The 16,115-nt window shown below is 41.0% G+C and overlaps 1 protein-coding gene and 1 long non-coding RNA gene across 2 annotated transcripts in view; one reads left to right on the top strand and one right to left on the bottom strand.

The window, feature by feature from the left end:
* LOC134354991 (dihydropyrimidine dehydrogenase [NADP(+)]-like) overlaps window positions 1-16,115 on the bottom strand; it is a 921,558-nt gene that overhangs the window by 494,035 nt on the left and 411,408 nt on the right. The window contains exon 7 of the mRNA XM_063064591.1: window positions 2,878-2,959. Within this exon, the coding sequence (XP_062920661.1) occupies window positions 2,878-2,959 (82 nt within the window). The remainder of the gene's footprint in view (window positions 1-2,877; window positions 2,960-16,115) is intronic.
* Window positions 1-16,115, top strand: part of LOC134354992 (uncharacterized) — a 128,234-nt gene that overhangs the window by 68,893 nt on the left and 43,226 nt on the right. The gene's annotated exons all lie outside the window — the stretch shown is intronic.

Raw genomic sequence — 16,115 nt, 5'->3', positions numbered from 1 at the left:
CCATGCTGATCACTAACAACACCAAGATGTATAGGGAAGAAGTCTAAATGGGAATGCAGAAAATGAATCTTTAGTGACATGTTGCATTTCATGGTTTTATATGCTTGAAGCATGCTTACAACCAGCTGCGTGTAGTTTGATGCTCTGTAGATGCCGACAAAAATTTCAACAACTTCCTTGAATGCCTTCCATGTGATTTTCCCCAGTCCCACTAGAAATTCTTCAAATTGCCTGTCATTGATAACTTGTTTGATTCGTGGACCAGCAACAATGCTTTTCTTAATCTTGGCATCAGTTATTCTGGGAAGCATCTGTCTCAAATATCAAAATCCTTCATAGAAATTTTTGTGCCTGGTGATAACAAATTCCATCCTAACAGTCCTGAACCCAATAAGTATTACTAAAATCTGTCCTGCCATGCAGCAGCCGCACCACCTAAGCATGACGCCTGGACAAGATAGGAAACTTTCCAGTTTACATTGTAGGCAACAATTTAATTGACTTGAATTTTGAATTGAAATAATAAACCTAAGTGATTTCAAAAAATGGTGCGTGATATGGAAATTTCATGGTGATTTTCATGATCAGTAGCCCAAAATACATAGCATACACCTAAAGGTATTCAGGAAGCAAAATATTTGTTGTCCAGTGTAATAATCCTTTATTACTCCCATTTTACACGTTCCCCTTTTCTCCTTAACTCCCCCCAGATTCTACCGTTCGACTACACACTTGGATCAGTTCATCTACCAACCAATGCAGTTTGGGATGTGGGAGGAAACTGAAGCACTTGGAGGAAACCCATATGGTCTATCCTTATTTAAAACACCTCTGTTTGAATAATAATGTTTAAAATCTCAAATGCAAAGGTTTAATATAATTTTTTTTCATATTGAAGCATGTTCAGAGATTGCTATCTTCAAGGCTCAAAGCATTTAATCTGAAAATGAATTGAAGATTATATGGTTGATTTAATCCAATAGTTTTCTGGTTATCCAATATTTGTTCCCCATGTCAAAGACATGCTTAATGGGTTTAATGTTGGCCCACGGCCTCCCCTTGTGCCAAGATGAGGCCACACTAAGGAGGTTATATTCCGTCTGCTTTCTCTTCAATCTGATAGCAATGAATATCAATTTCTCCATCCAGTAAAAAAACAATCCACCCCGTCCTTCTTTTATTCCCCATTCTGGCTTTTTACCTCTTCTTTCCTGCCTAATACTTCCTCCCGGACCCCCTCCTCCTTCCCTTTCTCCTAGAGTCCACTCTCCTCTCCTATCATATCCTTTTTTCTCTAGCCCTTTACCTTTCCCACCCACTTGGCTTCTCCTATCACCTTCTAGCTAGCCTCCTTCCCACCTCCAAACCTTTTTTTATTCTGGCATCTTCCCCTTAACTAAAAGGGTCAGCCATGATTGAAAGAAGGAGCAGACTAATTCTGCACCTCTGTCTTATGGTCCCCCATTTCAGTTCTGAAGAAGGGTCTTGGCCCGAAACGTCGACTGCTTGTTCATTTCCATGAATGCTACCTCGCCTGCTGAGTTCCTTCAGCATTTTGTGTATGTTGTTTTGGACTTACAGCATCTGCAGATTTTTTTGCGTTTATACTTAATGGGTGATGTGGGATGATCCAACATGTCCTGTTTATTGGTTCCCCATTGTAATGTTCAACTGCATAAGGTCCAAAGCATGTCATAGATCTTCAGAATCAGAACCAAATTTATTATCACTGATATATGATGTGAAGTGCGTTGCTTTATGATGTAAAAATTACTACAAATTACAAGAACGAATAAAGTAGTCAAAATAAAAGAATAAAAGAATAGTTAGAGTTCATGGGATCACATACCATTCAGAAATCTGATGGCATGGGGGAGAATTAAACTATTGAGTGTGGGTCTCCGGCCTCTTCTATTTCTTCCCTGATGGTAATAACAAGAAAAAGGCATTACCCAGAAAGGGAGTGTCCTTAATTAGTGATGCCATCACCTTGAGACACCACCTCTTGAAAATGTGCTTGATGGTAGGAAGGGTGTGCTCATATAAACTGGCTGCAGAGGGGCCTTTCCTTCACCTGTCCTGCCACGCCAGATCCAGCAGAGGTGGAGTGGTCAAGGGTCATACAGAAGAGTTTCCCAGCAATGACAGCGAAGTTGGGAGCATCATTTTGGAACTGGAGAGGGAGTGGGGTGGTTGAAGGGGAAATTTAAGATCTCTGGAGTCAGGACATTGCTGGGGAGAGAGGAGAGAAAAGTGGGACTGTGGTCATGACTAACCAGAGAGCTGGGGATGTCAAGATCAATGACAGTGGTGAACAGTGGACTCTGCCTTTGCTCTGGTGTGTTTGTGAAGAGGGCTTTAAGTGAGTATTAAGTATATAATGTAAATACAGTCTTTGGTGACAACACATTGGAGCTAGTCACGTAGCTCCATTTTTATACTTTACATGCAGAATTAGGATAAGGAAGAAAAGATAACATTTTAAAGGGCAGGACCATTTGTAGGTCCTGTCTTTTAAAATTTTATCATTTCTTTCACATTCTAATTTTGTATGCAAAGTGTAAAGACCAGTTCAAAACAAACCCTGGTTAAAGCAAAAATGCTAAATCTACCCAACATAGTAAGAAACTGTTCCACTCAAAAAATTAATTGCATGTGTGCAAGACACGACAGAAATATTGATTGCCCTTTTTCAGACTGGTTGCATTCAAAATATAGACAGACAAATGCTCAGAACTTAATCAGGTATCCTACCCAATTGAAACAATTGGCGACATTTAATTGTGCTTTATTAATGTGTGTGACATTTTGCTGTTAATCATCAGTAAACTTCAAGCCATTCTTCATTTTATTTTTTGCATGCACTTTGGTGTTTACCTTCACTCCAAGGTCTTTCATCAGCTTGATTTCAAACTTGACAACATCATAAGGCAATCTGAACTGAGGAATCTCAGATGTACTACAAAAAAGAAGATATTTCATGATTCTCTAATTGCCATTAAAGCATCTTTTAATGCAAATCAATAATTCTCATTTGCTGTTATTTTACAGTTTGAACAGATTTACGGATACGAGACAGAAAAAAAAAACAAAATATGGGTCAACAACCTTCTCTGGTGCTGTAGCAATGCTATGGTAATATATTATAAAGAATGACCATAATAATTTCTCTACTTTATTTAAGCCTTCAAATGTAAAAACACCAAATTTAATCTGAATCTTTATCTTAAAGCATCATCTTCATAAAATATTTATCAATTATGTTAAAAGGACATACTGTACTTTAAGTGTATACCTTACGATATCATCTTAATTTGCTTTAAACTGATAAAGAAACATTACTCTGTCCTTCTAAAACGCAGATTTGATGATGCATTTGACAATTTTTTGATCTCTGAACAAAATTATTTGTCAAGTGAGTTGCTGCATTGCACAAAATAGTATACTCGTCTATTTGAGAAAACTAGTTAACCAATCATTGAATTTTACAAAAGAATATCATTTGGTTTAGTGCTTCTGTGCCACCTAGGTTCACTACTTTGCGTTTTCACCCATGGCTCCGCAATCTTTCACTTTTCAAGTATAAATTTTTTTTTAATGTTACCATTTAATCTTCTTCCACCATTTTTTTCAAACAGACCACTTGAGATCTTGGTGTTAAAAATCTGCTCATCTGGTTCTTTTGCAATTATCTTTATTCTGCATTTCCTAATTAGTAGTATGCACTTCCAGGTTAGGTAAAGTCATCTGAGGAATAATATTCAAATATCGTGTGCTTTGGCATCAACATCAAAACGTCTCTCAAGACCATCAATGTGGTTGTTTTTATTTCACTCACACTTTACTGGCACAAATGGGAGGGAGAGGGTTGATGCTTTTGTGTGGGAGGTGGAAGGGGGCTTTGGCTTTCTGATGTTTCTGTGATTCATATTGTGGATTTTTCTGCTTCATTGATGAATGTGACGAGTAGGAATTTCAGGCTATTTATACATTCTCTGATATTAAATTGAAGCATTGAGCCATTGAACTTGATAATGCACAAATATTAATTTTGATTGTGCATAACATTACTACAATACAGCTTGGTATTTGTAACTTTTTTATACTGTATATATATTAAACCATGCTCTGTGATTGTATTATTAAATAGTTGTTATTTTAAACACATTTAATGAAGCCATTAATTTGATTAATTTGTTCACTCTCAGTACAATATCTCATTATGGTCAGTCCAAAAGTAATTTTATATGTTTACAATTAATCAACTTTATTATATTGGATTTCAACCTATCTGTAAACTACTAATTGGAAGGAAGCCTTTGATATATGAAATTAATTAGATAAGTGCACTGTTGTATGATATAGAACAACAGCTGCTTTCGTTATTCAGCACTGGACAACCTCAGAACCACATACTGTGGGGATGGACATATCGAACAGAAAATATACTAACAGCAATAGTAGCATTAGTTTCTGCCTCTTAAAGAAACCATTTGAAACTCCCAGCCTTTAAATCAATTTGTTACAAACTCTATTGGATATATACACTCATTGGCCAGTTTATAAGTACCTTCTGTGCCTAATCAAGTGGTTACCAAGCGTATGTTCATGGTCTTTTGCTGCTGTTACCCATCTACTTTAAGGTTCAGCGCGTTGTCCATTTGGAGCTGCTCTTCGGCTCACCACTGTTGTAACGTATGCTCATATGAGTTATTGTCACCTTCCTGACAGCTTGAACCAGTCTGGCCATTCTCCTCTGACCTCTCTCATTAACAAGGCATTTTTATCCACAAAACTGTCACTCACTGGATGTTTTTGTTTGTTTGTTTTCACTGTAAACTCTAAAAGCTGTTGTGCATGAGAATCCCAGGAGATCAAAGACTCAAAAAAAGGTTCATTTTATTATCAAAGTATGTACACAGAATGCAACTCTAAGATTCATCTTCTCCAGAGAGCTGTGTAATACAGAAAAAAACATGACAGACATTGAAAGAAAAGACATCACCCCCGCTCCACATGGAAAAGATGAAGAAACAAAACTCTCAAACCCCCCCCCCAACCCCTCCCTTGCACAAAAACTAACAGATCAACAGATCCCACCTGGGCACGAGAGCTAAAACATTAAACTCCTAACACCAAGGCCCTCCCATGCAAAATAATACTCAATAACATCAAACCCCCAACCTCTCACTCACCCAAAAAAGTAACCTATCGCCCACCCACCAATCAGCAACAAGAAGAAAACGCAGAAAAACTGAAGGAGACCAATATAAGCTACAGTCCACAGAAATAAAAATGTGTCTCGGAATTTCAAAAATGTCCTCCGTTAGCATCAAGGCGAGCAACAGCTCCAACTCAGTCCTTCTGTGGGGCCTTCATCTGCCAAGATGCAGCCCCCCACAACCTCCGGCCCGACACGGCCTCCCGTGAAGATCAGCAGTTTCTGAGATACTCCAACTATCATTCCACAGTCAAAGTGACTGGAATCACACTGCTTCACATTCTGATGTTTGGTGTGAACAACTGGACCTCTTGACTATGTTTGCAGACTGTCATGCATTGAGTCGCTGCCACATGATTGGCTGATTATGTATTTGCATGAACAAGCAGGTGTACAGGTGTGTCTAATAAAGTGTACACTGGGTGTAGGCTTCCCCTCACACTATGCTTTACATTATAGCTTTCCAAATGTGAGGGTAGTGGAGGGTGCATCAATTGAGATAGTTCAACTTCTTTTTCAAACTCAAGATTGCCCATTCTGGATTTGCCGGCAGCAGACGTTGTTTCGAGTACATGATGTTTTGTGAAACATCCAGTGCTGTGATCATGAAAGCTTTGATGTCAGTAACTTGAAATGTCTGGATGTCATATGGAATTGCTTGCTAGCTTCAGAATCAGATTTAATATCACTGGCATAAGTCATAAAATGTGTTATATATATCTTATATAGTCATGGAGCAGATCTGAATTCCATGTCATCATTCTCATTAGATTTCATGCTGTATCTGTATTGTCAATGCTGATAATCAATCCTGTCGGCGTCCCCGCAGATATTCTGCAGACAAAGAAGGCTGCATGTAATCCTCTCAATAAATACAACGCTGCTTTGTTAATCAGCAAAAAAAAACGACACAGCCTCCTGGACTGTTTCACCATGAACAGCCCGGTTTTTCTTTATTATTCATACAAATTTCTCTAGTGCAGGGGTTCCCAACCTACGGTCCATTGACCGTTTGGTAATGGTAGGGATCCATGGCATGAATAAGGTTGGGTACCCCTGCTCTAGAGCTCCAGTCGCTCAAGGCCAGTGAGGTGACTTTACAATGAATGAAACCAAAGGAAATTGGAAACTTCCTAGTCATCGATTTTATGCAGCTTTCAATTCTTTATTCTCTCCATTTGAGGAACACCAATAATGCGGATACAATTAACATTTGAGATGGCAACCTCTGCTGCAGAAGACAGATTTTTTTAATTACAAGGAATCTACTATAGCCATCAATAGTGACGAGCAAATAATCACAGGAGTGTATATCTGCAAAGTCAGCACTAAGGTTGATCTATGACCTTTAGGGTAATTTACATTTTATTGGTTGATTTTGTGTTAATCAACTAATCCATTCAGGGGACCGTAACTTCTTCCCTTTACAATTTTTAGATTTCATGATCCTTTGACAGGCTTTCTGAATAATATTTATAATATATTTCATTCATGACTGCAGGATGACAGTAATTACCTCATAGAATGAGAGATGAGGTGGGTTCAATTATAAGTTTGTTGCACTTCTTCAGTAGCATGGGAAACATTATTGAAGGTCGCATTTTCAAAGTTCAAAGTACATTTATTATTAAAGTATGTATTCTGTATACAACCCTGAGATTCATAAAGCCACAAATCAGTTTGTGACTTGACACTATGTACAGGGATCGATTTTAGCTTTGTGTTCAATGTTATTGTTATGGGCACTGCATTCACACTCACATAACTGAGAACGTTGCTTTGTAGCCTTTTCTTCATGGTTATTGAGGCGGTTGTCAGCACCACCGATATGATAATAAGATCATAAGATATAGGAGCAGAAGGAGGCCATTCAGCTCATCGAGTCTGCTCTGCCATTCAATCATGGGCTGATCTAATTCTTCCAGTCATCCCTACTCCTCCTCCTTCACCCCATACCCTTTGATGCCTGGCTAATCAAGAACCTGTCTATTTTTGCCTTAAATACACCCAATGACTTGGCCTCCACAGCTGCTCATGGCAACAAATTCCACAGATTTACCACCCTCTGACTAAAGTAAATTTCTCCGCATCTCAGTTCTAAATGGACAACCTTCAATCCTGAAGTAGTGCCCTCTTGTCCTAGAATCCCCTACCATGGGAAGTAACTTCGCCATATCTAATCTGTTCAAGCTTTTTAACATGCAGAATATTTCGATGAGATCTCCCCTCATTCTCCTGAACTCTAGGGAATACAGCCCAAGAGCTGCCAGACGTTCCTCATACAGTAACCCTCTCATTCCTAGAATCATTCTCGTGAATCTTCTCTGAACCCTCTCCAAAGTCAAATGCCAATGTGATGAGCTGACACAGTGTTGAAAATCAGTGGCATGAGATACCACAAAACTTTCATCTATTTGAAAGTGATTTGCAATGTAAATATATTTCCAGAACTATCAAAGGCATGGTAATGATGAGTTAGAATACAGGGAGGAAATTAAGAACCTGGTGGCATGGTGCAAAGACAATAACCTATCGCTTAATATCAGCAAGACGAAGGAATTGGTTGTTGACTTCAGAAGATGTAACGGACCACACAACCCAATTTACATTGGTGGTGCGCAAGTGGAACAGGTCAAAAGCTTTAAGTTCCTTGGGGTCAATATCACAAATGACCTGACTTGGTCCAACCAAGCAGAGTTCACTACCAAGAAGGCCCACCAGCGCCTTTACTTCCTGAGAAAGCTAAAGAAATTTGGCCTGTCCCCTAAAACCCTCACTAATTTTTATAGATGCACCGTAGAAAGCATTCTTCTAGGGTGCATCACAACCTGGTATGGAAGTTGTCCTGTCCAAGACCGGAAGAAGCTACAGAAGATTGTGAACACGGCGCAGCACATCACACAAACCAAACTTCCGTCCGTGGACTTACTTTACACCGCACGCTGTCCGAGCAGTGCTGCCAGGATAATCAAGGACACAATCCACCAAGCCAACACACTTTTTGTCCCTCTTCCCTCCGGGAGAAGGTTCAGGAGCTTGAAGACTCATACGGCTAGATTTGGGAACAGCTTCTTTCCAACTGTGATAAGACTGCTGAAGGGATCCTGACCCGGATCTGGGCCGTACCCTCCAAATATCCTGACCTGCCTCTCGGTTTTTTTGCACTACCTTACTTCCCATTTTTCTATTTTCTATTTATGATTTATAATTTAAATTTTTAATATTTAATATTTGTAATCCAGGGAGTGTGAAACATAGAAACATAGAAACATAGAAAATAGGTGCAGGAGTAGGCCATTCGGCCCTTCGAGCCTGCACCGCCATTTATTATGATCATGGCTGATCATCCAACTCAGAACCCCGCCCCAGCTTTCCCTCCATACCCCCTGACCCCTGTAGCCACAAGGGCCACAAGCGCAGAATCAAATATCGCTGTGATGATTGTACGTTCTAGTGCCAATTGTTTGGTGACAATAAAGTATAAAGTACAAAGTATTTCTGCAAGAAAACATTACAGCATACCTTCATTGAGCGAATCAAGTGACAGTGAGGATTGTGGAAGCTTTTTTTTCAAATATTACATCAGCAAATACAAGTTTAACAGCTGTACTTTAATTTACAAGCTGTGTTCACCTACATTATAGTTCTAGATTAATACTCCAGTCAGTGCAAAGACTAAAAGTCAGTGTCATCAGAAAAATTGTTCATCTCTGCATTAGCTTCAACACTGACTACGCACCTGGTTTGCTGAATGACCCACTGGTGAAATAACATAGAAACATAGAAAACATAGAAACATAGAAAATAGGTGCAGGAGTAGGCCATTCGGCCCTTCGAGCCTGCACCGCCATTTATTATGATCATGGCTGATCATCCAACTCAGAACCCAGCCTTCCCTCCATACCCCCTGACCCCTGTAGCCACAAGGGCCATATCTAACTTCCTTTTAAACATAGCTAATGAACTGGCCTCAACAGTTTGCTGTGGCAGAGAATTCCACAGATTCACCACTCTCTGTGTGAAGAAGTTTTTCCTAACCTCGGTCCTAAAAGGCTTCCCCTCTATCCTCAAACTGTGACCCCTCGTTCTAGACCTCCCCAACATCGGGAACAATCTTCCTGCATCTAGCCTGTCCAATCCCTTTAGGATCTTATACGTTTCAATCAGATCCCCCCTCAATCTTCTAAATTCCAACGAGTACAAGCCCAGTTCATCCAGTCTTTCTTCATATGAAAGACCTGCCATCCCAGGAATCAATCTGGTGAACCTTCTTTGTACTCCCTCTATGGCAAAGATGTCTTTCCTCAGATTAGGGGACCAAAACTGCACACAATACTCCAGGTGTGGTCTCACCAAGGCCTTGTACAACTGCAGTAGTACCTCCCTGCTCCTGTACTCGAATCCTCTCGCTATAAATGCCAGCATACCGTTCGCCTTTTTCACCGCCTGCTGTACCTGCATGCCCACTTTCAATGACTGGTGTATAATGACACCCAGGTCTCGTTGCACCTCCCCTTTTCCTAATCGGCCACCATTCAGATAATAATCTGTTTTCCTATTTTTGCCACCAAAGTGGATAACTTCACATTTATCCACATTAAATTGCATCTGCCATGAGTTTGCCCACTCACCCAACCTATCCAAGTCACCCTGCATCCTCTTAGCATCCTCCTCACTGCTAACACTGCCACCCAGCTTCGTGTCATCCGCAAACTTGGAGATGCTGCATTTAATTCCCTCATCCAAGTCATTAATATATATTGTAAACAACTGGGGTCCCAGCACTGAGCCTTGCGGTACCCCACTAGTCACCGCCTGCCATTCTGAAAAGGTCCCGTTTATTCCCACTCTTTGCTTCCTGTCTGCTAACCAATTCTCCACCCACACCAATACCTTACCCCCAATACCGTGTGCTTTAAGTTTGCACACTAATCTCCTATGTGGGACCTTGTCAAAAGCCTTTTGAAAATCCAAATATACCACATCCACTGGTTCTCCCCTATCCACTCTACTAGTTACATCCTCAAAAAATTCTATGAGATTCGTCAGACATGATTTTCCTTTCACAAATCCATGCTGACTTTGTCCGATCATTTCACCGCTTTCCAAATGTGCTGTTATCACATCCTTGATAACTGACTCCAGCAGTTTCCCCACCACCGACGTTAGGCTAACCGGCCTATAATTCCCCGGTTTCTCTCTCCCTCCTTTTTTAAAAAGTGGGGTTACATTAGCCACCCTCCAATCCTCAGGAACTAGTCCAGAATCTAACGAGTTTTGAAAAATTATCACTAATGCATCCACTATTTCTTGGGCCACTTCCTTAAGCACTCTGGGATGCAGACCATCTGGCCCTGGGGATTTATCTGCCTTCAATCCCTTCAATTTACCTAACACCACTTCCCTACTAACATGTATTTCGCTCAGTTCCTCCATCTCACTGGACCCTCTGTCCCTTACTATTTCTGGAAGATTATTTATGTCCTCCTTAGTGAAGACAGAACCAAAGTAATTATTCAATTGGTCTGCCATGTCCTTGCTCCCCATAATCAATTCACCTGTTTCTGTTTGCAGGGGACCTACATTTGTCTTTATCAGTCTTTTCCTTTTTACATATCTATAAAAGCTTTTACAGTCCGTTTTTATGTTCTCTGCCAGTTTTCTCTCATAATCTTTTTTCCCCTTCCTAATTAAGCCCTTTGTCCTCCTCTGCTGAACTCTGAATTTCTCCCAGTCCTCAGGTGAGCCACTTTCTCTGGCTAATTTGTATGCTACTTCTTTGGAATTGATACTATCCCTAATTTCTCTTGTCAGCCACGGGTGCACTACCTTCCTTGATTTATTCTTTTGCCAAACTGGGATGAACAATTGTTGTAGTTCATCCATGCAACCTTTAAATGCCTGCCATTGCATATCCACCGTCAATCCTTGAAGTGTCATTTGCCAGTCTATCTTAGCTAATTCATGTCTCATACCTTCAAAGTTACCCCTCTTTAAGTTCAGAACCTTTGTTTCTGAATTAACTACGTCACTCTAACATAATTAACATTGTTTCCCCTCAATAATCTGCATTCTTGGGCAGCTTCCTCCACCATATTTTGTGTTCTGCAAGTACTTATTGTCTGTTTATGGCTTTAATTCAAATGCTCTGCTCTGGACTTTGTTTATTTACTCTTCCAATCTTATTATCTTATATTACCCTGTGGTCGTTTTTTCTCAATTGCTGTGTAGTCTAAATCTCTAAATGTGACAATGATTTTACTAATGGAAGGAGCCCAGACAGATTAATGCCCCATTCGAAAGATTTCCTTCAAAACTGCATCATTCAACAGTCTGTGCTTTCAACTCTCACTCAAAATCACAGTTTGCATCAAAGTATCCCCAACACTGCAATAGTAATCAAGGAGTTTGCCTCCTGTCTTGTGAAATGGAGCACTATTGCACAATTGATAAAATGGCATCAATATCCAATAATTTTTCATTACCACGGTATAACATTGACATTTCTTTGGATATCATTTATTATTTCAAATTCTGTCACTGCTTATTCAAAACTGCAAGGCCATTCATCCCAGAGGGATAAACACAAGAGATGCTGCAGATGCTAGAACTCCAGAGTAACACACACACAAAATGCTGCAGGAACTCAGCAGGTCAATCAGCATCAACAGAGAGATATAAACAGTCAACATTTCAGACTGAGACCCTTCATCAGCCTTCTGTGCGTGTTATCCCAGAGCAACAAAATCTGGGTGGTTCAGAATGCATATCAAATGACAAGAGTTAGGCATCTTAATGTTACCCAAAAACAATATTGGTATTTTGGATATTAAATTCTATTGCTTATATATATTTTTGACACTGGCTAATCTGTATAGATATAAATTAATTTGATTCTGTGTTAAGATTCACTGCCACCTCAGCTGTTACTGGGTTAATTGGCTGCAGGTTGACTCATACATACACAGCAAGAAAGGGTTTGTGCACACAGGATTAATGATCAATAGTGAAAGTACATTCATACATACAAAATACACAAAATGACAAATGCTCACCTTCATCGTGAATGTAAACTGACTGCTAAGTCCTTGATATTGTCGGCTAACTAGACAATTTACCCTTTGTGTGATGTCGGACAAATGTGCGCTTTTCTTATTAAAAGGCTTGCTCAGAACTACATACAGCCTTAGAAGGAGCAAAGAACATAGAACAGTACAGCACAATATTGGCCTTTTGGCCCACAATGTTGTGCTGATGCTTTAGCCTACTTCATGATCAATCTAACCCTTCCCTCCCACACAGCCCTCTGTTTTTCTTTCATCCATATGCCTGTACAGGTTTCCCCCACCATCCGAAAGTAGAGCGTTCCAATGAAACGGTTCGTAAGCCGAAATGTCGTAAAGCGAAGAAGCAATTACCATCTATTTATATGGGAAAATTTTGTGAGCGTTCGCAGACCCAAAAATAACCTACCAGATACTGCCAAATAACACATAAAACCTAAAATAACAGTAACATGTAGTAAAAGCAGGAATGATATGATAAATACACAGCCTATACAAAAGTAGAAATACTTTTCCACAATCATTACTGAACTGCTCTCCGTAGCAAAAATCTCATGCAAGCGCCATCGGCAGAAAATCTCACGCAAGCGCTGTTGGCAAGAACACTCTCTCCAGTAACCTTTAAGCTATGAAGCTGCCAAATCATACCAAATAACACGTAAAAATACACAGCCTATATTAAGTAGAAATAATGTATGTACAGTGTAGTATCACTTACGGGAATCGAGAAGATGGCTTGCCGAGCACACGGATGATGGTGTGTTAGACTGAGTCGTCGCAGGTTGGGTGGCCCCCACCCTCCAGGCCGCCGAGCGATACATTGCTGCGAAGCACGCAGGAATGCAGCCGTAGCTGGGAGGTACACAGCACATCTTTAAGAAAAAAGCCGAAATAAACAAGCTAATTAATTGGGTGCCGCGCAGCATGTAATTGTCGGCCCAGATTAGTGCCGATTTCCGATTGTGTCGTCTCTGATCTGGGCCGATAATTATGTGTTGGCGGCACCTAATTAATTAGCATGTTTATTTCAGCTTTTTTCTTAAAGATGTGCTGTGTGCCTCCCGGCTACCGTTGCATTCTCCGCGAATCGGTATCTGTCCGTGGCCTGGGGGTTGGGGTGGTGGGACACTGGGGTGTCATCTCGTCGTCTGTTTCCATTAGAGCAGGCAGCTCATCTTCTTCTATCTCTGCCCGCCTTGATGTCGAAGGTCGAGGTTCATCGTCTGCTGTGGCTGATGTGGAAGGCTTGCTTGACTGCACACTTTTCTATCACACAGTTCTTTAATAAGGACTCAAACCATCCTGCAAATATCTCCTAAACCGACGTACCCTTTCAAAATTAAAGTCGTACTTTATCATTACTCATTCGGTTTTGATTGTTATCCTTTTTTCTTCCAATTGCATCAGCTCTTCATCTATCAGTTCTTGGTCATGGGATGCCAAAACCTCTTCAACATCATGTTTGTCAGCTTCCACAAGCCAAACTCACGTTGTCCTTACTTCGTTCACCACGATCAAAACTCTTAATTATGTCTAGTTTTACGCTAAGAGTAACACCCTTACAAGCTCTTTCAGGCTTTTCCGATACCATAGAACTCATCTTGCAAACGGCTGCTCACAGGCACGTGTTTAAGCAAAGCAGTTCCGAATCCAGGGGAGAGCAGCTGCTCGGGGCGCGCACTGCCTTTTATCGCGCGCTGAATTTTTTTTCGTAACAGTGAAAACACCTTCTGAAAGCGAAAACATGGTACTAATGTAGGTCTTTCGTAACAGTGAGGTTTCATAAAGCGAACGTTCGAAAAGCGGGGGACACCTGTATAAGACTCCCTTAAATATCTTTAGTGTATTTGTCTCAACCGCCACCCCTGGCAGCACTTTCCATACACACACCATTGTCTGAGTAAAAAAAAACATCTCTATTCTTTCATATCTATTCTTTCTTCCTAATACCATAAAGTTACGCCCCTTTGTATTAGCCATTTCTGCCCTGAGAAAAAGTCTCTGGCTGTCCACTTGATCAATGTCTCTCATCATCTTGTACACCTCTATCAAGACATCTCTCATTCTCCTTCTCTCCAAAGAGAGAAGCCTTTGCTTGCCCAACCTATCCCCATAAGGAGAATCTGTGGAATATATTGGTACAGATGACTGTTGAGGCCAAGTCATCGAGTATATTTAAAGCAGTGGATTTTGATTAGTGAGGGTGTCAAAGGTTATGGGGAGAAGGCCAGGAAAATAAATCAGCCATATTCGAAATTTGGAGCACACTCAATGGGCCGAAGGGCCTAAATCTGTTCCTGTGTCTTATGCATTTCTGCCACTTCACAGCGCAATGCCACTGGTCAGCACCGCAGCATGCCTGCAGGAAATGCAGCCAAGTTTCAGGCTTTTACTGGCTTGTGCCAATCTGTGGGCATGAGCAAGTTCTGTGTTCCTGGCGACCTTGCAGCAGATGGCAAAGCTTGGCATTCTCCTCTCCGCTGATTCAGATTCTGAGAAAGGCAAGTTACCGCAGTCAGTCCCAGCTGGGTATGCAGAGGCTGCAGAACTGGTTTGTGGCAGCTTGGTAGGTGGGACCAAAAGGGCCACGCGGGCTCCTGATCACCTTGGCACGCCTTCTTTCATGCAATAGCATGTAAAACATGACATGCTGTGATTGTGATGCCACTAAAGAGCTTCCAGCATAAAGGTGAAACAGGTATTAACATCTAATTACAATGTCACTTAGGGCCTGTAGGCACAGCTGGCATCAAGATGAAAATCCTCTGTCAACAACATATGCCAAGTGAGCTTTGCTACTTCTCTTTGCGGATGTTGGGGCGTAGGAGTGGGCAGGAGGACACCTGACCTTTCTGGCTTCTTTCCATTTGCCACCCCACCCTCTCCTCCACTTCCCCCCCTCCAAACATATTGCTGTAACTGATTCCTGATGCCAATAGAGGATACAATGGCATACAAACACAAATACATATCTACATCTGGCACAAAAGCTCATGAAAGTCTAAGTGCCAGCTGGAAGCAAACATAACAACAAGAATTGCATACATACTTAAAGCAATTGCTTTTCCAATCCTCTTATCAGTGCACATCCATCCATGTTGTCTCCCACTTCAGATTACATTATTGTTTCCAGAAAGCCCCAGCCGAAAGATAGGTCAGGGGAATTTGACACTCTCTTTCCTTTCTCTTTTGCATTCAGACATCAGAACTGATGTAAACACTCTACAGAGCATTAACTGAATATCCAATTGACAGGCCAGAATTCTGTCAAGTTCCTCACCCCTCCATCATCTCATGCCTAATGAATGTCAAACTGTTTGCAGGACAGAAACTGAACTACGGGGGCAGAGATATAAAGTGAGAGAGGTAAGACTTAAAATGATACCCGAGGGGCAACTTTCCACCTAGTGAATATATAAAGCTATAAGATATAGCAACAGAATTGGATCAACTGGCCCCTCGACTCAGCTCTGCCATTTTATCGAGGCTGATCCATTTCCCTCTCAGTCCCAATCTCCTGCCTTCTCCCCGTATCCTTTCATGCTATGAACAACCAAGAATCTCTCAAACCCTGCCTTAACTATACCTAGTGACTTAGCCTCCACAGCCAGCTGTGGCAACGAATTTCATAAATTCACCATTCTCTAGCTAAAGAAATTCCTCCTCACCTCCGTTCTAAATGGACATACCTCTAATCTGAGGCCATGTCCCCTACTCCTAGATTCTCTAGATGTAACAAGCTACCAGAGGAAGAGGTGGCGGTGAGTACAGTAATGATATTTAAAAGATACATGGACCATATTTTACTTGGCATATTGCTCATGTCGTTC

The sequence above is a fragment of the Mobula hypostoma genome, chromosome 12 (assembly GCF_963921235.1).
Source record: "Mobula hypostoma chromosome 12, sMobHyp1.1, whole genome shotgun sequence".
Lineage (NCBI taxonomy): Eukaryota > Metazoa > Chordata > Chondrichthyes > Myliobatiformes > Myliobatidae > Mobula > Mobula hypostoma.
Note: the sequence above shows the minus strand (reverse complement) of the source record. Positions and strands in the feature narration are given on the sequence as shown.